At 46.7% G+C, this 20,527-nt stretch overlaps 3 protein-coding genes, 1 non-coding gene and 1 pseudogene across 7 annotated transcripts in view; 1 reads left to right on the top strand and 4 right to left on the bottom strand.

Moving 5' to 3' along the window:
- Positions 1 to 237: 237 nt before the first annotated feature.
- LOC149334998 (uncharacterized) lies at positions 238 to 2,951 on the bottom strand (annotated as a pseudogene). Its single transcript, XR_016284451.1, has 4 exons — positions 2,435 to 2,951; positions 1,647 to 1,790; positions 425 to 682; positions 238 to 264 (listed from the first exon to the last, which is right to left on the bottom strand). The product of XR_016284451.1 is annotated as an uncharacterized LOC149334998 (transcript).
- Positions 2,952 to 3,444: 493 nt separating this feature from the next.
- On the top strand, positions 3,445 to 11,910 carry LTV1 (LTV1 ribosome biogenesis factor). The gene is made up of 10 exons (XM_089551692.1): positions 3,445 to 3,571; positions 3,682 to 3,849; positions 4,389 to 4,559; positions 5,198 to 5,288; positions 5,378 to 5,510; positions 5,633 to 5,816; positions 6,785 to 6,912; positions 9,572 to 9,717; positions 9,818 to 9,870; positions 11,495 to 11,910. Exons 1-10 carry the CDS (start codon positions 3,569 to 3,571, stop codon positions 11,819 to 11,821), a joined length of 1,404 nt encoding a protein of 467 aa, XP_089407818.1. The 5' UTR covers positions 3,445 to 3,568; the 3' UTR covers positions 11,822 to 11,910.
- A 511-nt stretch (positions 11,911 to 12,421) lies between these two features.
- On the bottom strand, positions 12,422 to 13,699 carry LOC149334996 (uncharacterized). Its single transcript, XM_089553716.1, has one exon. The coding sequence runs from the start codon at positions 13,566 to 13,568 to the stop codon at positions 12,711 to 12,713; it is 858 nt and encodes a 285-aa protein (XP_089409842.1). The 5' UTR covers positions 13,569 to 13,699; the 3' UTR covers positions 12,422 to 12,710.
- Positions 13,700 to 14,699: 1,000 nt separating this feature from the next.
- The window catches only part of mon2 (Mon2 homolog, regulator of endosome-to-Golgi trafficking), a 235,386-nt gene continuing 229,558 nt past the window's right edge, over positions 14,700 to 20,527 (bottom strand). For all 3 annotated transcript variants that reach the window (XM_089551686.1, XM_089551688.1, XM_089551687.1), the window contains 2 exons: positions 19,184 to 19,322; positions 14,700 to 17,394 (listed from right to left, as the gene is read on the bottom strand). In XM_089551686.1, the coding sequence (XP_089407812.1) occupies positions 17,213 to 17,394; positions 19,184 to 19,322 (321 nt within the window). In that variant the 3' untranslated portion in view covers positions 14,700 to 17,212. The remainder of the gene's footprint in view (positions 17,395 to 19,183; positions 19,323 to 20,527) is intronic.
- On the bottom strand, positions 19,470 to 19,543 carry TRNAT-GGU (transfer RNA threonine (anticodon GGU)). Its single transcript has one exon. It is a non-coding gene; the product is annotated as a tRNA-Thr (tRNA).

Below are 20,527 nucleotides of genomic sequence, written 5' to 3'. Positions count from 1 at the left end.
AGTAAAATCTTTTTCGTTTATTTCCCAGCTATTGGGAAGAACGTCATGCTATTGCTACACTGTCATTCGCTGAAAACTCATGTTAATTTCTGTGTGGATTTTTTGTGAATGTATCTATCCTGCACTATACGGCTGTGAAGCTGTCATTAGAGAGTATTAGCGTAGCGTATACCGCAAGCTCTACGTTTACGGCATATCGTTAGCCACCAATTTTCGTGCACAGACGGCCCCGAGACGTCAGGTGCAGACCAGCTGAAGGTGCACCTGCCGTGTCAGGATCATATGCGCATGCTCAGTGCAGCTCGCCGTACATGCTATGCTAAAACTCTATACTGCTTGAGGGCCTGCGGCTGTCGCCATGACAAATTTTTCTGCTTTATACTCCGACATTCTCGGTATGTATTGGACGTAAACAAAACCACACATTATAGAAGCCGTCCTCGTCCGGCGGCTAGTCGGTCTGCGATCTCACGCTTTTGGTGTCGCGGTAGCCGACGCGTTTCAGCAGGTCCGCGTACTCGGTGCGCGCGCTGATGATCTCGGCCCACAGCTGTTGCCGACGTTGGTCCAACATGTCCCACTGCAGCACGGCGTCGTCGGCTGCGGCTGGACCGAGCCCCTCTGTGACGTCACGACGGCGAGCCGGAGGACAGAACGCCCGGGCCCTGGCCTCGATCAGGGCCTGCCTGCGGAACGCGAGGACGAACAACCGCGGCCTGCTCGGCATAAATTCGCCACAAATGTGTTGTTGTAAAGCGCCATTTCCTCCGCAAACGGGGCGAATACAAGAGGAAAGTGTAATATTCACCTCTGATCATGAGAATTAGTCGGCGTAGCACATCCTATATGCGCCTACCTATGAACCCCCCCGCCTTCTGTCCCCAGCTGCTGAAGAGGAGCTGACCAAAGCGCCGTTCAACCTCTGATGGAGTGGAGGGTGCTAATCTTATCTTGTTCCGAGAAGCCTCTTAACTGAGGCTGAACAGATATCCATTATGGCCGTTTTACAGGAGGGAGACGAGGTTTGGAAATGCACTGGGGTAGGGCTGGCACCGGACGCGGCTGATTGGTGCAAAATATCGGTGGCGAAAAACAGCGCAATTAACAAGTGCAATAAAGGGGCACACATAAGAGAGTACGGACACTGCTAAGTGTTGAAACTGGACAAAGGAAAGACAGGGTAACAGGGACGGGACAGGACATACACAAAGGATGGGCACTGGCAACCTCAAAGATCAGAGAAAGCTGCCTGTGTTTCCTTTGGAGTCATACGACTGCTCTCAGACGCGCGCCAAGTATAATTTTCACTTGAATCAAAACTTAGCATTTTTATAAACATCAATCTGCTGGATTTTAAACAATTTTTTTTTTTTGCACAAAGAGGTCGAGGCCCGCCGCCATATTGGGCACTGAACTGTAGGAGGCAACTGCCAACAGTTGCTCGTAGAACTAGTACTGGAAAGGGTTACAGACTTTTCAGGACTCCCGGGGCAGAGGGTGTGGCGGCTTAATTGTCTTTCCATTTTATGCTAGCTGGTGTTGGCAGGCCTGTGTCCCCTACATTCCAGCCCAGAGTCCAATATGGCGGATGCCTTCGACATAACCCTGTGAAAAGGTTTGCACGAGACAGCTCCGGCGAATGACACCAGCCTGAGCGCGTTGTTGTCGGCCTCCAGGCGACGAGCGCCGTCAGCCCATTGGCCCCTTTCGGCCAGCAGCCAGTCCACGCGACTTCTGACGTGGCGCTCCACTTCGGCCAGCTCGGCCAGCTCCTGTTCCAGCTGGGCCACCTAGCGGCCGAGGGAATAAGGATGGGGAAGGGAGTTGGGAAGACATCAGACATGATCAGAGACCTGACATCCACTACGCCTCCTCCTGATTTCCCCCCACATCACCAGTCTCGACATGCCCAACCAATCAGCGCGCACGCGATAAGTTTGTCGTGACGTCATTGGTTGGCCGGTTTTGATTTCGGTTTTCTGCTGCTTGCTGGTTCCCCTATTTTTGGGGATAAATAAAGAGTTTATCATCATGATAATCATCTGTCATTTTTTTTCTTTAGTTATAGTGAAGCTGAGCTTGCATGCATAAATTAAGGACATAAAAGCTGCTGGCGTACTACTCTGCGCGGGGAAGAGCATTAAGTTGACAAAGAGCTACTTGTCACCGGCGAAGCTTTCTCGCACCGCTGGAAAGAGAAAGCGACGAGAGGGGCGCCCCGCGCTACCTTCGTGAAAGCCCCTCCACTACAGCGTCTCTTTATCTCTTATTTCGCTCCCTCCTTCCTCCCGTCCTTCACGTCTCGGTTGAGGTGTCCATCGAGAAGTGAGGAATCTGTGACTTTCCTTTCCTCAGGACCAATTTCATTTTTTTTTCGGCTGCGGAAGGTGTCCCATAAGCAGCTCTTATTGTAAAGTAAAATATTGCAATCTACCTCGAACCGAACTTCCTGAAGCAGTTTTCGTAGCTCGAATCCCTTGGCGGCAGCGTCGGAATCCTGCAGCTTGACGTCTTCGATCCTCTTCTTCAGTTCATCGGCAGTCCTGTGAAGCTCGCCCTTTTCCTTTTCCAGCACGCCGCACTTGGCCTCCAGCTGAGAGCACTGGAGCTCCAACGCTCGCAACTCGTCCTTCAACTTCGAAATGTCTTGCTCCTGGAGAGCGGTTTCCCGCTTCAACTCGCGCAAGGTCGCCGACTCCTGCCGACTGGCGTCTCGGCGGAGTTGCTGGAGCTTTATGTTTGTGGCCTCCAAACGCGTCTCCAGCCGATACTTCTTTGATTCCAGTCTTCCGATTTCCCTTTCGAACTGGGCATCCCTCTGCTGACGAATCGAGAGCTCTTCCAGAGCAAAGATGATTGCAGTTATTGTGGCGTCACAGTCGAAGCTGTCGATGTCGTTTGACATTATTGTAGTTCGGGTATCGAAACAAGAGGCGCGAACTGGTTTCCTCGACAACCACGATGTAAGTAGACGCAGAAACGATTAACCGTTGCAATATTAACCGCTACATTAGGAATAACGAGAAAACTAACGTTGCACTTTGGGAGTGGTTCAAAGACGCTAGATCAGCAGGTCAGCAGACATGATCGCGGGAGTAGACAGCAGTTTGACTTGTTGCCGAGGTTTGAACTAATGCAAGAAGTTAATGTACTCGCTGGATTTATCACTGTAATAATTTAGCTGAATGTGCTTATATTCGCAAAGGCCCTACTTTCGTGAGGATGAAAGCACAAGCGGGCGCCAAAAAAACAAAAACCGAAACTACTCTATCGTCTGCTAGTTTGCAATGATAATATTAAAGTTTTGGTCCCAATTTTAATATTTATTAGTCGAATAATTTTTAAATTTAAAACTTTCATTATTATAAAACAATAAAGTTCTGACATTTTAACTAACAGTTTGGGTAAAGATGATGATGATATATAAAGACTGAAGCGCCGATGTTTCTTTTCATGGCCGTAATGGCCGCAATGGTTCATCCGTGACACGGGAATGCGTGCGTAGTTCGTGCTTACACTCTACTCGACCGTTTATTTCGTCTGGAGAGGATTTGTCCAGGGTTTTAAAATGGTGAGTGTAACCATGCATGCACTAATGTGCACTATGTGAGCTCTTGCTCACCCTGATGTGGCTTGACCAAACTTCGTGTCCGTCTCTCTGCGCTCTCAAACATCTTGCAGCCGGGTGGGAAACGCAAGAAATTCATCGACAAGAAGAACGCGGTCACCTTCCAGCTGGTGCATCGAAGCCAGAAGGATCCACTGCAGGCCGACGAAACAGCACCCAAGCATGTCCTGCTCGAAAAGCGAACAGGCCGACCGTTTCAGGGAGACGACAGGCCAGGCCACGTGAGTTGACGATCGCCGCGGTCTTGATTTTGTCATCTACGTACTGCCTACGCGCTCTTACCGGAATTGAGATCCTACTGATGCTCCTTCCACCAAAGAAATTACGTAATATGCACGAGCAATAGATAGATAGGTTTAATGAAACAAAGGCGAAGAGGTCGGCGAAGCTGGAACTAACTAAAGGGAGTTGCGGAAAGGCGAGGTTCGATGTGAAAAAGAAATGTTAAACGAGCTGAAATGCTTTTTAGCAAAGAAATTTATGAAATCATACCTCCAAACACAGTTGCAATCAAGGGCTGCTTTGTACAAAATGTTGGGGAGGCGGTCGCAGCCACCCCTTCAAGCGAGAAAATGTGAAAAAACTGCATTGCCTCCCCCCCTCCCCCCCCCCCAAAAAAAAACAAAAAACAAAAACAGCCTTCATGGGAGCTGTGAAGACGTTGCTACTTGAGTATAGCCTTCCCAAGTTTATCTTGTAAACTGGAAGTATTCGGGTTATTCACATGCAGCCACTCATGTTGACATTCTCAATTTTACAGGTACCTTCATCTGATGAGAAAAGGAAAGAAGAGCAGCGGAAATATGGCATTTACTTTGACGATGATTACAATTATCTCCAGCACCTCAAAGACGTCAACGTTGTTGCAGACTGGGAGCCGGTTGTTCATAGAGTTCGTATCCCAGCTGCCCAGTCCAGTGGCGATGCCAAGGCGAGTTGAATTTCAGCAGCAAACCAGCATTCGCATGCAGCGATTTTTAATGCTAAAAGGGCTAAAGGTAGCAAAAGGAAGTGATTGCATCTTGACATGTAAGATGCAGAATCCATACGTAATGTCACGTGTTGCCCTTTTCCAGCCTTCCGCATAAATTACTAATTTATTTATTTATTTATTTATTTAAAATACCTTACAGGCCCCATAGGGGCATTGTGTAAGGGGGGTTACAGAGTAAGCAGCAAAACATGAAACAGGAACAACTGTAGTAATGAAAGGCCACAAAGGTACACTTAAGGAAATAACAGCTGCTAATAATAATGTTTAATAATGTTCCTAATCTGCCTTTTGTATGTTCCGTTAGCAGCAGTTGTCAGTGGTGTGCAGCACACATGCTATTGCCATTATGTTTTATGCTTGATTCTGGCGTTTGCTTAGTGATGCAGAGAAACCAGCAAATGAAAAACTCACCATTGGACGAACACCCTGGCAGCTTTTGTGTTTTAGAAGGGTCTTTGTAACTGTGACTTCCAGATTTTTGGTCGCGCATGCTCATAATCATGCAGGAGTTTCTGTGGTTCTCTTTTGCTCTTGTTGATTAACGATGTAGCTGAGTTTGTGTAACTTGTTTTCAGGCAAAGAAAGAAATCAGGCTACCCTCTTCAGTTTTCCAATCAACGGTTGAAGAGAAGGAGGGTCTGCTGAACAAAGCAGCCCCACAAGTTGGTGAGGCCCTTGTTGTAGCTTGACTGGAATTTCGATGCCGCATTGCAGCGTTGAGCTTTTGGAAACTGGGTAATTCTCTTTTTCTGCAGGGCCACGACCGGATTGGGATCCAGATGTTGTTGCTGCTTTAGATGACGACTTTGACTTTGAAGATGAGGAAAATGTTCTCGAGGACGATTTCATTCAGCTTGCTGATGGCGCTGTGGACGCTGCTGATGTTGAGTAAGTTGTTGAGGAAGAGCCAGATGATGATTGCGTCTTGGCTTGTGCAACTGTGGAGAACTAAACAAATGCTTTTATTGGACAAATCATTTCACGCAGTGTTTCTTTTTGTGGTACTGCAGTGATGAGGAGGAGACTGACAGTTGTGATGATGAAGACGAAGATTTTGACTCTGCTGAAGGGAGCGAGGAGCGATTCTCCTTTACTGAAGAAGAAACGCGGTCAAGGTTTACGAACTACTCAATGTCGTCTTCAGTGATTCGAAGATCTGAAGGGCTCAAGACCCTTGATGAGCGTTTTGAAGAGGTACAGTGGCTATCTCGTTTGGGACCCGTACACGAAAAAGGACATAATGGTCCTTGAAAAAGTAAATAGGAAAGCGGTTAGGTTTATATACGGAAAATACAAAAGGGAAGACTCTCCATCGCAGTTAATGATGTCAAATAACATTCCTACACTAGAAGTCCGCCGAAAGATTAATAGATTGGTATTCTTGTTTAATAGTTTAACAGGTAAAAATAAACTGAAGCTTCCGGAGTGCATTAAGCGTCCTCTAGTGAAAAGGACTCGAAACGTTCGTGAACATTCGTTTACTCCCCTTTTCGCCAAAACTAACAGTTTTAAATACAGTTTTTTCCCTAGAACAGTGCAAGATTGGAATTTGTTACCGGAATCTGTTTTTTCCTCGCAAAATTTTTCTGATGCGTTAAATCGTTTACTTACCTGCTAATATTGATTATATGTATGTTTTGTATCCGTGTGCTGCTGATATTGTATAAGTTTATTCGTTTGATTTTATTCTTTTGGTATCCGTGCGCTGCTAACATTGTATAAGTTTATTCTTTTTGTTTCCGTGTGCTGCTAATATTGAATAACTTTATTCTTTTGGTTATGTGACATTGTATGTTCACTCCTGCTTGGGCCAAGCAGTGGCCTGCAGTATTATGAAATAAATAAATAAATAAATAAATAAATAAATAAATAAAAATCTTTTATTGTGTGAGAACTTGTTTTCATAAAAAAAAAAGAGCATACTGCAGAGTGAAAATTGATGCAGTACAGTGCCGTTCTTTTTCTGTCTGTAACGACATTTCTGTAGTGTAGTGATTGTTCACGTTTATTAGCACAAAGTAACAAAGAAGCAAAAAAACCAGGCTGACAGGAGGAAATGTTTGATGTTATTCTTGGGCACACACCTTTTTTTTATTATTCTCTCGCAATGTATTTGTAGCTCTTCATTGCTGATGTTTCCTGCATTTTCTCTTTTCTTCCAGATGTTCAAACAGTACGATGACTTGGAACTTGGAGCATTGGATGGCGAGGAGATTGAAGGCTATGTTCAACCCGATAGTGAGATCATGAAGTCATTGGTAGCGGAGTTTCAGCACATGAAGCAACTTCCGTAAGTAGTCCTTATCAGCCCATCTTTCAAATTGTTGCATTTCAAGCAGCAAAAGCAACTCATGTGGGCTTTTCTTAGCAGCTTTGGAAGTGCTAGTTATTCTTTGGAAAGCTTAAGCTACAAAAACAGTTTCGTTATAGTGAAAGGAACAAGACCTTGCATGTCAGCTGTAAGCTTAGCCAGCGCCTCCTTTATTCTTACAATGGTTGCCGAGTACGCCTGATTCGACCGTCATAGGCCCTCTCCTATCCTCCTTTCCTACTCTCCCTCATTGGCTAGCCTTCGCGCCTGCTCTACTCCTGTGAGGGAAAGTACCATCTGAGTGGCGCCGAACGACGGAAAGCAGACGAAAACAATTTTTTAAACGTTCTCTCTTTCTTTGTGAGGCGGCGCTCTGCATCTCGCATGATCATCAGGCTGCCTGTCAGGTATGGCGCGTCATTGAGCGCGTTGTTCATGGCGCTGCTCACCGCGGCGCTGGTCATCTTGTAGCGCTGGTTTTAAAGGGAGTCACAGAATGTGCGGCGCAGTGGCGTTGGCATTACGACGAAAGGCTGTGGTGGCTTGGTCGAATCATGTCGGTCTTTTAGCTGAGCTACAACGCTAAAACATTCTGGGAGAGGCACTGAAACTGCTTGGCAAAAATATGAAATCAGATGGTAAGCGTATTTAGCAATAAGTTGTGCTATTTTGGCTTTGGATTCAATCATGTCCTGTAAGGAAAATGGGAGAATGAAATGAAGAAGGCATGGTAAATCTTCCCGAGAAGGCATTTTTTGGAACTACCAGATAGCAATAGCTTTCAAGTCGTAGCTGTACTTTTGTCAGGATAAGCTGTCATCGTTATGACAACTAGATAAAGATTATTCTCTGTCCTTGGCAGCCAGCAGCTACGATTGTTTGAGAAGCGAAAAATGAACTTCATTCGCAAATACACGGCGCAGCAGCTGTTTGCCAAAGCATGTCGGAAGTTCTGCCTGGTCCTGACTACAACCAGGCGCCAATAAAGCAATGCAAAACTAAAAGGAAGCGCTTGAAGAAAAGGAGGCAGATAAAACGGAAATCAAGACCGCTTCAGCTCGTGTTCAGGGGCAGTCACTGTAAAGGCCGAACCACAATTCAGCATTTCTTCAGCACCGCATCAGCTTCTCTTCTACCTCCGTTGTCGTTCTACGCCGCAAGAGAGGGCGACCAAACACATGAGGGCGTACGAACTGTTGTCTCTACTCGGGTGTTAGGTGTGTTTTGTTTCATTTGTTGTTGAGCTCCGCTCGTGCACGAGATGCTTTGTCCTCCTCGCGCATACAAAAGTGGTTGCGCTACAATGCAAACTTCTTAAGACTGTAAATACCTGCAAATACAGGCAAATAGACGCCAATTCTATAACTGTAAATGGCTATAAATACAAAAAGTTGCAATGTATGTAGCTGCAGACAGATGCAAATTATTGTATATACTATTACTGTAAATTGCTGGAAATATATGTGAATAAATGCACGTAAACGTCCCCTTCTTTTGTACTGCCTGTGCAGCGAAGTTCCTCAGCTTCACATCAACAAGCACAAAATTTCCTACACTTCACAAAAAACTGAAAGCAGCAGCCGTACTGAACATAATTAACCAGTGCCATTTTGCTGCTGCTGCGAGGACCCTCGTCAGCGTCGCAGACAACACCATTTACCCGTGCAAAACAATTTTCGTTAACCATGGTGCCAAGAAACGAACGAACCTTAAAACTTATTACACTCTACTCGTCTGCCAAGGAAGAACAATAAGTGGTGCAAAACCTCAAACAGCGCCTCAAGTATGCCAGCTGCCATCCTCAAGTGATGAACGGAGCGAATGCCGCAGTCCACTTCTGCAAATGGCGAGCAAAGCTGCCGCTCCATCCAGCCGATTGTCGTTGGAAAAAGCACTGCGCCGTGGTTAGAGCGAGAGCTACACAAGAAGGGTATGAAGCAAGAATCTGACAGACGCCAGGAGTAGGAATGGGACAGCGTTATCACCACCGCACGGCCATATGTAAGCATGACACAAGCAGTGCTACCATCTGGCTAGCGTCGCAGTACAGCAACTAACTGAAGTGAGGCGTACCGATGGCTCCCATTGCGAAGCGGGCGATGCGGCTGCCAGTGTAAAAACAAAGGAGGCACTGGCTTATCAGATGATACGTATAGGTTAAGCTTCTAGCTGCCAACTTATTGCTTGTTGTGCATTGTCAGCTGGATGCAAAACAACCTTAGGAAGAAGGCATAAGCATTGCCCTTTCTTGTTATTGTGTCTGGTACACTGTTATTTGTGCACAATACCACAGCTGGCCTAGCTTTCAGTTAGAAAAATATATTGTCATTGCTTTGTTGCAGCTGTGGTCAGCAGTTGCGACATTTGGGGGAAAAAAAAAGCATTGAAATCCAAAATGAAAGCGGTAAATGTGAACTTTTAGTTGGACAGAATGGCTTGTTGGGATGTTTTGCTGAGTACTTAGTTTTGTTTGATGGAGTGCCGGCAGTTTGTTGTGTCACCCAACCATGCAAAGTGCAGTTTGACTCAGCTGAAATGATTGTCACTGTGCTTTCAGTGGCGTTACATTTTTGTAGCTTTCACTGCAGTCGTGTGATGAAGTTACAACTAGAATTTACTCATTTGCCTTTGGCTCTAGTACGTTGAAGGAGGTGACGCTGGACAAAGGGAATGCCCGAAATGCTGCGACCATGGCTGCCATTGAAGAGGAGACCGACGAATTGGTGGACATGCAAGTCGACAGTGAAGCACCCCAGGAACGCTGGGACTGCGAGTCTATCCTTAGTGAGTTGCTTGCCTGTATCTTTGGTGCTCGTCTAGAAAAGCAGTGACAGGTAGTGCACTTGCATATGTCTAACTAATTTTTTTTCTTTTTTTTATTAAGGTACATACTCCAACCTCTACAATCATCCAAAGCTCATCACTGAGCCAAAGAAGGTAAGCTGCACTTTCGCAAAATCAAGGGATGCTGAGGACAGATTAAAGCTGGCCTGTATTGATGGATCTTGGTAAAAATTGGTAAATTGGTTTTCTGGGGCAGGAAATGGCACAATATCTGTCTCGCATATCTCGGTGGACACCTGAACCACGCCGTAAGGGAAGGTGGGAGTGAAAGAAGAAAGAGGTGCCGTAGTGGAGGTCTCCGAAATAATTTCGACCACCTGGGGATCTTTAACGTGCACCGACATCGCACAGCACACGGGCGCCTTTTACATTCCGCCTCCATCGAAACGTGGCTGCCGCGGTCGGGTTCGAGCCTGTCTACTCCGGCTCGGTAGATGACCGCCTTAACCACTGGCCACCGCGGCGGATGCATCTTGGAGCTTTCACGAGCTAGAAATGGTCAGAAAAACAAAGTACAGCTGTCGCGACCATCGGCTCTTTTTGCAAGAAAGCTGTGGCATGTCAAAACAGTTTACCTATAGATCCTTGAGGCTAGGCTACACCACCATTTACTTCCAAAAGGTGATCACAGAGTTATTTTCGGTCTCTTGATGTGTCTGAATCGATTGATGTGAAAATTTTGAAATCTCTTTTCTTCGCAAAAAAATGCACCTTTTGCCACTGGACGAACTTCAGAACAGCCAGAAAGAGTGACAGTCTACTTTTACTAGGAAGAAAGTTAGATATGTTTAATTGTCCTCAGAAGGGGGGGGGGGGGGGGGGGGGGTGGCTTGATTACATACAAAAGCCAAAGCTTTGCATGAATACGGCGCCATCTTGTGTGACCTCACTGTCATTTAAAGGGCAATAGCCAGGCAGACCTCTCCTTTATTCATTAAAGTTTCTCTCTCTCTCTCTGTGCAGTACAGTTGAGCACACAAAATCACCTATGCTGCTGCTGCTGCGTGTTGCCAGTGCTGCAAATGTTCATTCTTTTTTTCCTTTCCGTACGCCTGAGGACATTGCACCATTGCTGTCCTTTCTTTCTCATTAGCCGCCCTTCTTTCCACGTTCATAGTCAGCTTTGCCTTTTTTTTTTTCCTGCGCGTCGTGCGCTTTCCCTCGCACCCGCAATGCCTTCGAAAAGTTGGCTTCGCCTCACAGCTCATAAGCCTTCTAAAAAAAGTGCTGTTTTATCGTTTAGGTTGATATTAATATGCTCAGACTGTTGTTCTTGCGATTACGCCATTACGTGTCTGTGGCTGTGAGATGACCTAGACTGCTCGCATGCCACAGTGTCTTCAATGTGTGGGCAGCACGTCGTCATGGACAGATGTTCTTTACTGTGACCATTTCTTTACTAAAGACGTCTTTACTATAAAAGAAAAAAAAAAGCACAGTCATCAGTGGAAGGTGAAAGGGGACCGCAGTTTCACTTTACTATAGCAGAGTTTTTACTAAGCAGGGTTCAACTCTACTGATTACCATCTTCTGCCGTGGATGTGCAGAGTGCTGTTTCAAGCTGTAAACACATTATCAATGGCAAATTTCATTTGCACTGTGAAACCTATCATTGAATGGTGTGCTTTTACCATGTGGTTAGTAGAGCAGCATTACATTGCTTTGCAATTCTGTGACGAGTCTTGGTATCAGAGCTATTTTTCTTGCTTTCCTGCAGGAAAAAATCAAGCTGTCAGCCAGAACAGGGCTCCCTGCTAAGGAAAAGGGTGGCTTGAGCCGCCAAGGGCTTAAGCAACTGGATCGAGAGTTTGAAGGAGACTCAGAGGAAGATACACGGTCACGTGTGTCTGTGGCATCCAGCATCCGGCCAAAGGACGAGACACCAGAACAACGGAGAGAGCGTAAGGCTGCAGTGCGTGCTATGCGCCGTGAACGTCGGGCCGAAAAGAAGGCCAACACGGAGGCGTTCAAGACTGAGAAGATGCGGCAAGAGAAGGTGATGGCCAATGTCCAGCACAACTTGACGACCATGCGGCTTTATTAAGTGTGAATTATAAATTAAAAAGAATTTTGTACAGAAAAATGCAGTAAAAACAGTGCAGTCTGCACAATAAAACATTTTCCAATCCTTCAGGTTGTTGGTCTGCTAGCCTAATCGGCATACATTGTTTGTAGTGATTGCTGTTGACTCATTTCGAAGCAACTTTATAAGAAATGGCTCTTTGGACGTGACTTGTCTATGCTTTTTGAACTACTGGCTTTAACACTGTGGAGCCCAGGCACTGAAAAGACAGGATATAAGTCTTGACTGTCCACAATTTCATCGCAGCAGTGAATGTAAAGCCGGAAATTCTTTCTCTGTATGGCATAGTTGGCAAGGTTGACTACAATAATTTTGATCGATTTTGGATACAAATCTTGAGCAATGTTGTTGCATTATTGGCATCTGCGAGAGCCTCAGTGAAAGTAGAGCAGTCAGTAAATGTAAGGTTGAAGGTGATAATTTATTTTCAGTCTCCTTAAACATCGTAAAAGCAATCTTCCATATTTACAGTGCAAAAGACGGGGCAAGAGAGGACGACAGAACACAGCGCTGACAGTTGCGAGACAGCGCTGTGTTTTGTCGTCCTCTCTTGTCCTGTCTTTCGCGCTAACTCGTCCAGCAGCTTGCTTTATCGTAAAAACAATGTTCAGACATTCTGGCAGCAGGTCACAGACCTTCGTCAATATCTTTGTTAATGAATAAATTGAACTTCAATGTTTTAATAAGCATTGGCAACATTAGGCGTCTGCACTGCAACGTCAGCTGTGTCCAGTGTCGACAAAAAAGCAAGGGTAAGAATGCCTTAAAAGCAAAATTAACAGCTTTCCAGCGGTCCATTGCCAGGTCAGTGTTAACTAATGTACGTAATTGAACCGCTTGAACATCGATGCTAGGCATCGGCAACATCGGGTGTCGTTTGCGCTGTAGCGTCGTCTGTGTCGGCGCAACCGGAAACCAGCTTAAGCGCTTCGAGGTCACGCTGGCAGGCAGCCAAGTCGCTATCAAGCTTATCCATCAGGCTTCGGTAGCAGCGGTCGTTCTCCGGGTCGCCATTAACTTCGTCTTTCACGGTGCCGCCATCAACCTCGCAAGCCGGCATCGAGGCTCTTTCCAGTTGCTCTCGCAGCCACGCGTTTTCGGACGCCAGCCGCGACTCCTGCTTGGCGTATTCGCGCCTCTCTCGCTCCAGCGACACGCGCTGGCGAACCACATTGAACAACGCGCTCTGCAAGGCGTCACTTCGACCGACCAGCTTCCGATACTCTTCGCAAACGGGAGGCCACGCCTCGGCTACGCGGGTCAACTGCTCGTCGCGGGCTCCGACGACCTCTTCCATGTGTCGCGCCTGGTCTCGCAAGTCTTTCACCTTGCCCTCGAGCGTTAGCTTTTCGGTCTCCAGGCTCCGAGCGCGGCCGAGAACGGCGGACAGCTCGCTCTCGGCGCGAGCTCGGCGTTGCTCCAGCGAGGCCTTTTCGGCGGTCACCGGTCGCCGACGATGCTCGGCCTCTCGAAGCAGCTCGGCACGACGCTCGGCGATCCGCTGCTCGGTGAAGTGAAGTCGCCAGTTTTCGGAGTCGATACTCTCTTGCAGACGTGAGATGTCCCGTCGGAGCTCTTCGACACGAGCGCGGTTCGGCGCCACGTTTGAACGCCGCGCGCATAGTTCGTCAAGGGCTCTCACGATAGCGATCTCCGCAGCGACGGGGTTAAAATCAGTGGCCGACTCGTTGTCCGTTGCTTGAAACATTGTGCTCACTCAGGGCTTCGACGTACGGACAAACCAACAAGATAAACGAAAGATCAAGATCGAAACTCAAACTTCGCGTCGCATATCGCTGCCTCCACCGTCTCTGTCGTCTGCTCGCAGTCATGGGCAGCTCCGCACAAACTGCACCAGTGGGCGCATTTGTTTTTCAGTCCCGGACTGTCCGGGACTACTTGCGGACTCGAGTCCGGTATTTGTTTTTCTCGGGCAGCCCGAAAGCTCCGCCCACCTGCCTGCATCGCCATAGCAACGCGTTCGTTTTTAGCCTATGGCAGTCCGCGGGCTGCTGAGAAGGCAGCAGACGACAGCTGCGCGCCGCGCTGGCAGCCATATTGAGTTAGACTCCGTGTGCATTTTGAGTACTTTTCGTGTTCCTGGTGGTCGATATCATGCGTTAAACCTTCAAATGAGCTCCGTAGCTGCTCTCTGAGCCATCGCAAGACTTTTTGTTCTTGCATCTTCGTTTATTTTCTTGAAATCCACCGCACACGGACGTGCGTTCGAAGCTGCGAGCGCGTATTGTTTGCTCGTGTCATCAAGAGGTTCTCGTTCGCTTGTTTTGCGACATGCTGTCTATACGCTTACCTGAAAGCATCGCAGGTGAACCACTCGTATACTGGAGCAGCTATAGAGCTTGTTGTCAACATTTTTGCGAAGGCTTTCGTCTATCTGCCTATCCGCAACAAGTTGGGCTACTTTGTGCGAGCTTCGCCGCAAGCAGTAGCGGCGAGCATACCTCCGAAGCTGAGTTCTGTAATGCACCTACGCTAAGCTGACAGTACAGTCTTTAAATCGACTCAGTATCATGATCGAGTGCACGGCGTTGCTTCGGCGTTGCTTCGGCGTCGTGGTGGCCGTGGCTTGCATCGTCTGCTAGCAGATGACAGCGTCCTTGTACGGTAACCGAAGGGGAGCCCGGCTCTGGCGGCGAGTTCGAAAGCAGCCTATGGCATGCCTATGGCAAGTAGGTCATGTGACCATGACGCTTTTCCTGTCCGAGCGGAAGCCGAGACCTGCCAGCAAGTAGTCCGGGACTGGAAAAACAAATATACCCAGTGACGCCCGACGAAACAAATGAATATATAAAAAAAAACAATAAAATTCAGCCGAGAATAAATGCATGTAACTTTTATTATATTTTTACAGTTCAGACTAAATACATTCTCGGAAACGCGTATCCACCATCTCTTATTTACATGAAAACGTCGACCTCCAAGCCGCAGCAACAAGAGGATCGCATTTAAGTGGGAATGACAACCTTATTTAATAAAATCGTAACCAGCTGCAAACGCATTTGTTCTGAATGGAAATCAGTAACCACTTAGCTCCGGTAAGTGCTGTCAACAAACGAAACACTGGTTCTGGCACAGGCAGTGTAACACTTCACACTAAAATCAAAGCATCAGGCTTTAAACTTAGCCTCACAAAAGCAGTGCAAGGAAGCGTGTGCCATTTGATGGTCATTTAGTCTTCCTAAGATTTAGCATGCAGAAATATCCAGTCAATTAATCACGCAACTTCCCTGCTGTACACCTTGCTTAAAATAAACCAATTGCAAGCCATGCTTTGCCAAGTGTGCAGATGCTGCACAAATTTGTTGACCTATTGAGGTCAGAGTACTCACTTTTGCCAAAAGAAAACTTGCTTGCCATGTAGCGATTGGCAAGTGACTCATTACTTGATAAACACCTTCGAATACACACACACAAACAAAAAGTAGTACCTTCGGCAAATTGTAAGGCAAAGGCAGGCTGGCAGAAGGCTTCCAGCTTTCTGCAAGCAGCATCTGTTAGCAAACACACTTCTAGTTTACTCAAGGTGCTGTGCTTTACACTCAGCCATCATGCTCTAGCACTGCTGTCTTCGCCTTGATTTCCAGTCATTCAGATTAAGCACAGCTATGGTTTCAGAGTGGCAAAAGCTAATGCAGTGAATGTAAACACTTCATTGCTGAAACAGCACAAAAACAAAAAAGAAATAAGCAGGACAGTGCTCCTTCCTGGTCAACGTGTTTTCGCACTGCTCCAAAGATTGATTTGCCCCAGCTGTCCCAACCACCCATCCCAGTCTTACCACTCTTGCAACGAACAATCAAACAGGACAACTTAAGTTCAGCATGGATGAAAACTAAATTAAAAAGCAACAGAACAGTAAGTATCAGCTTGTATCAAAGCTTTGTTGGCGATCGTTTCAAAAAGAAGCACATGCTTTCAGCAACTCTTTTCTTGTACAGACCATGCTTTACCAGAACTGGAAGACTCCCTGTTACAACTCTACATTTCATACCCTATAGTTGGCAGCATCATCAAAGCGGCAAAGACAATTGTGGACTTTGCCATAATAGACATGAGTTGCAACACAGCATATCACCAAATCCGCACACACCATACTACTCAGAAACATGGCTTTAGCAACCAAGCACAGTCGCCAACTAATTTTGCGGATAATAAAAATTACGACGTCTCCATTAAGCAGCCTGCTTCATGAAATAGCTACGACACTTCACGTTAATTGGAGGGGTCTGTTCATTCGAACTTTTTCCCGTGCACTTCAAGGTCGAAAAACCAGTCGGCGACTGTACAGGTTTCTTCTACCCTAGTTATTGTGACATAAGCAAGCAAAACATCAAGAACACCTGAGTGCAATTTCTTTTGAGAAAGCCCTGTGTGCTACACAACTGCAGTGTTCAAACAGCACTGCATTATTACATGTCACAGTGGACTTTGTCCAGAGCACAATAATATGCATGGATACCACACTGCTCTGTAAAGAATAGCATACTTCTAGAAATGTTTTGGCTCCAGCAGAAAGGCTTAAGAGGCAAAAACTCAGAACTAGACTGACCCATATCAGAGCACCTGAAACTCAGTCAGAAATTGGAGGCCTTGGCATGTTATGATGGCGGCCATCAGAGGCGCTCTCTTTTGCATGGTACTTGAATTGGCTTTAATGAAAATGTGAGAAATTATGCCTCATTTCAACAATGCAAATAAAAATGACAGAACCCACAATCCAGGGCCCTTGCATGTAAGCAAATTGCATAACAAAGTGTCTTTAGAGCTCAACAGTTACAGCGCGACCTCCTGAGACTTTTGTTTCGTAGCTGAAGCAAAAATAAAAAATAAAAATGGGAATATGACCACATCTAGTTTTTGCAAGGCTGCCAGCAAGCCGCACATGATGAATCTCCACCGTCAATAACACAAAAAGCTGGTCACACATCCAACGGGGAAGTGCACGTCGTTGGCACGATAAGCTACACCAGTGTAGTTTACACTGGTGCAGTGCAGCTGCGCTAGAGCAGACCTGACCCTCTTCATTGTTGCTGGATGCGTCCTGTAACATGGGGACTGCAGTCTTGGGAGAACACCGGGTGCTAACAAGCTGGCACGGAGTTGCTTCCACCTCTAGCACAGATGTGAAACTCAGTGCGCACAAACTGCCGCAGTCTCCGAGGTCATGGGGAAGAGACGAGATCCCAGAAATGCCGAGAACAGTCAACTCGTGCATCCACAACGGTGTGGTGCAGTTCAAACTGTGGAAATCGGGATGGCGAGAGTTCAGACTGCAGTGTCGTCATGCCACGACGTCGAAAACTGTCCTTGGATAACGGGTTCACGGGGAGTTTAGGTGGCAGCTGGGTGACCGCCATTCCTCTGCGGTGGTGGAGAACGTGGTGGTGCTAGAAGATCGGCGTACTCGTGGAGGGCTTCCCTCAGCGATCGGCACACTTGGGCTGAGGTCGATGTGCTGCAGCTCACCAGGTGTGGATACAGGGCGATCAGCTGCTCCCAGACACTCCATTCAACTGCGCAAGAAAACGCACAGCAGTGAGGCTTGTGGTGCAAATAAGCAGCCCCAATGGACAGCTGCCAGAGTGCTAGAAGACTGCGAGATGGGTGGAGCCATCCTGGGTTGCATTCCATTCCTCGTGCAGATAGAAAATGAGCAGAAAATTAGCCTAGGCAATGCCCAGCCTTGTTTGGCGACAGCACAAGGATCTCGCCAGGCTCGCCAGGCACGACCTAGCACGACTGCATATGCTCCACTCATGAATCGAAACTGATTAGTCGTGATATTTCATGTCTCATCGTTCGAGATAGGTGCGCATCACAAGTTCGCGGAGCACCCAAAATGCCTCCAAGAGTGCCACCGTGCCTGCTGAATTTATCGACTGAACTCCGGCGTAGCTGTACGTGTTGCCAGACTAGCAGCATCAAACAAAGTGTTATGGCGCACATGAATTTGGCGAGCCAACGAGCTCCTTAAGTCATCACTAGAGGGCGCCACCATGTCTGCTAAATTTAGCGGCATAACTCTGTCACAGCTGTACGAGTTTCCAGGCTGAGCGGTATGGCGCACATCAACTTGGAGAGCCAACGAGCTCCTTTATCTATCCCTTAATTAAAAAGGCAGCGCACAAAAGCCATAGCATAACTCTTATAGACACGGGTAGCACTGAGAATGGATAGGTGGATAGTAAGAGCATCCCCATCGAAACAGGGTGGCTGTGGTGGCTGCCACCAAGCTCAGTACATTCTATATTTATTTCAACATTTTTCTCAACCTTAACAAGAACTAACTTATAATTCACCTTACTTTAAATTAAAAATTGCAATAATTACTGGATCTGTCTCCTGATATCCAATCCTTCCGTCGCTTCTCTTTTTATCGACGCCTATGCAGACACATTCATGTCACCTTCATTGCTCCTGAATCCTAGGGCCTCAGGGGAGCTGAATGCCAGCATCAACAACTGAATGAATAGTCTGACATTCTAAAAAGAATATGCTTAATTCTCTGCAAAGGCTTGCCACGCACAGTACATGGGTCATCACCTTCAGCGTAATTATTTTTACAACTGCACATTCTAAGCACCCTGACCTCACTTCAAGGAGCCACGGCACTGCTTCGTGAATGATCATAAAACGAAACCTTTCTTAACCGTCCAGTAAAATGCTAGTGCCAGCTTTACATCTAAAACTGGTTTGGTTGGTTTGGTTTATGGGGTTTAACGTCCCAAAGCGACTAAGGCTATGAGAGGCGCCGTAGTGAAGGGCTCCGGAAATTTCGACCACCTGGGGTTCTTTAACGTGCACTGACATCGCACAGTACACGGGCCTCTAGAATTTATCCTCCAAAGAAATTCAACCGCCGCGGCCGGGATCGAACCCGCGTATTTCGGGTCAGCAGCCGAGCACCATAGCCACTGAGCCACCGCGGCGGCTACATCTAAAACTGTGCATCGAAAAGCACCTTTATGCAGATGGAGAATCCAGAAATGTTGCATGCTGGACACTATAGCCTTCTTAAAGTCCCTTAACGGCCGAAATGACTGTCCCTAACTGTTCCTGGTGGTTCTGAAACTGAGCATCTGCAAAGCGCAACATGCCTGATCTTGAGCGGAAAAGAGAAGGAAAATGAGGGGCCCATTATGACATACATGCGAAGGAAGCCAACGGTTGCCGAAACCAAGGAGCATAGGGAAACGTTTCACGAACCACACTCCATGTACTCAGAACAGAAGGACCGGCATTAAAATATGCTGTGCAAATGCATGCACTGCCATGAGAAGCATCAAGAATACGGTGGCTTGCCGTTGTTTGGTGGCGCTTTCTTGAGCGAAGCTGTGAGCGTTGCCACAGCCTTGAGGACGAAGGAGATCTCAGCCATGCGATGCCTGGGCAGGGGGCACTTGCCACTCAACTGCTCGTCTTCCACGTAATGGCAGATAACCTGAAATGTTTGCGGAAGAATGCAGCGCAACTTCAATGCATGCACTAAGGGAGTAATTACTCATTGACGTCCACCCGAGTGCAGCCACACGGCTACAAAGGAAAGCTATACAGCTTTCTCAGAAACTTTGTAGTTAAAGAAAAATTCGTCCTGGTCCGGGGTTCGAACCCGGGACCACCGCTTCACCGGAGCAGTCGCTCTACCAATTGAGCTAACCAGGACGGCATTTTTCTTTAACTACGAAGTTTCTGAGAAAGTTGTATAGCTTTCCTTTGTAGCCGTATGGCTGCGCTCAGGTGGATGTCAATGAGTAATTACTCCCTTATTACAAATCTACTCCACCTTGGGGGATTCCCCTAAACATTTGACCAACACAGCTCCCACTTCGAGTTATTGATCAATTCGCTCTCGCCCTACCATAAGCTTGCCAGGACGAATTTTTCTTTAACTACGATGTTTCTGAGAAAGCTGTATAGCTTTCCTTTGTAGCCGTATGGCTGCGCTCGGGTGGAAATCAATGAGTAATTACTCCCTTATTCCAAATCTACTCCACCTTGGGGGATTCCCCTAAACATTTGACCAATACATGCACTCTCGACAGCATCGTGATGAAGATGACCCAAATTCTACAATATGAAGTTCTGCCCGGAAAGTATTCGACTGTTTTTTGTTTATTTTAATTTAGTGAGCAGGCGACCCAGTGGATCCCATCTCACTTTCCTTAAATATAACCCCCTTGAGAGGTTGCAGTACTCTTAACGCAGCGTTCAACCTGCTTCCCAAACCACGCTGCAAACTTCTCCTCAACATGACACTGGGGACAAATTTAAGTTGGCCTGTATTGACAGATTACTGCCCTCTAATTGCAAAGAAGCTCACTACGTTCACTGAAAAGGGGCCACTTTTAAGCTAGAAAAGACAAGAAAATAAAATACAGGTTTCGCCTTCATCGGCTATTTTTATGAGGAAAGTGCCATGACGTCAAGACCAGAACATTCGTGCACTAACCTCTAAGATTACACTTTGCAATGCTGAAAAAAAAAAATGTTCCATTTTTAAATTTAATTTTCTTAGCAATAAATGTGTCTTTTGCTGCCAGACAAACATGAACAGAGCCACAAAGAGACGAAAAATCCACAGAAAAAAAAAATGCAGTTGTCGTCAGTGCCCCTTTGAACAGTTTTAAGCGATGACCATCAAATGTG

This window comes from Amblyomma mixtum, chromosome 7 (genome assembly GCF_055824585.1).
Source record: "Amblyomma mixtum isolate Tamu chromosome 7, ASM5582458v1, whole genome shotgun sequence".
Taxonomy (NCBI): Eukaryota; Metazoa; Arthropoda; class Arachnida; order Ixodida; family Ixodidae; genus Amblyomma; species Amblyomma mixtum.
This window is presented reverse-complemented; position numbering and strand designations above follow the sequence as displayed.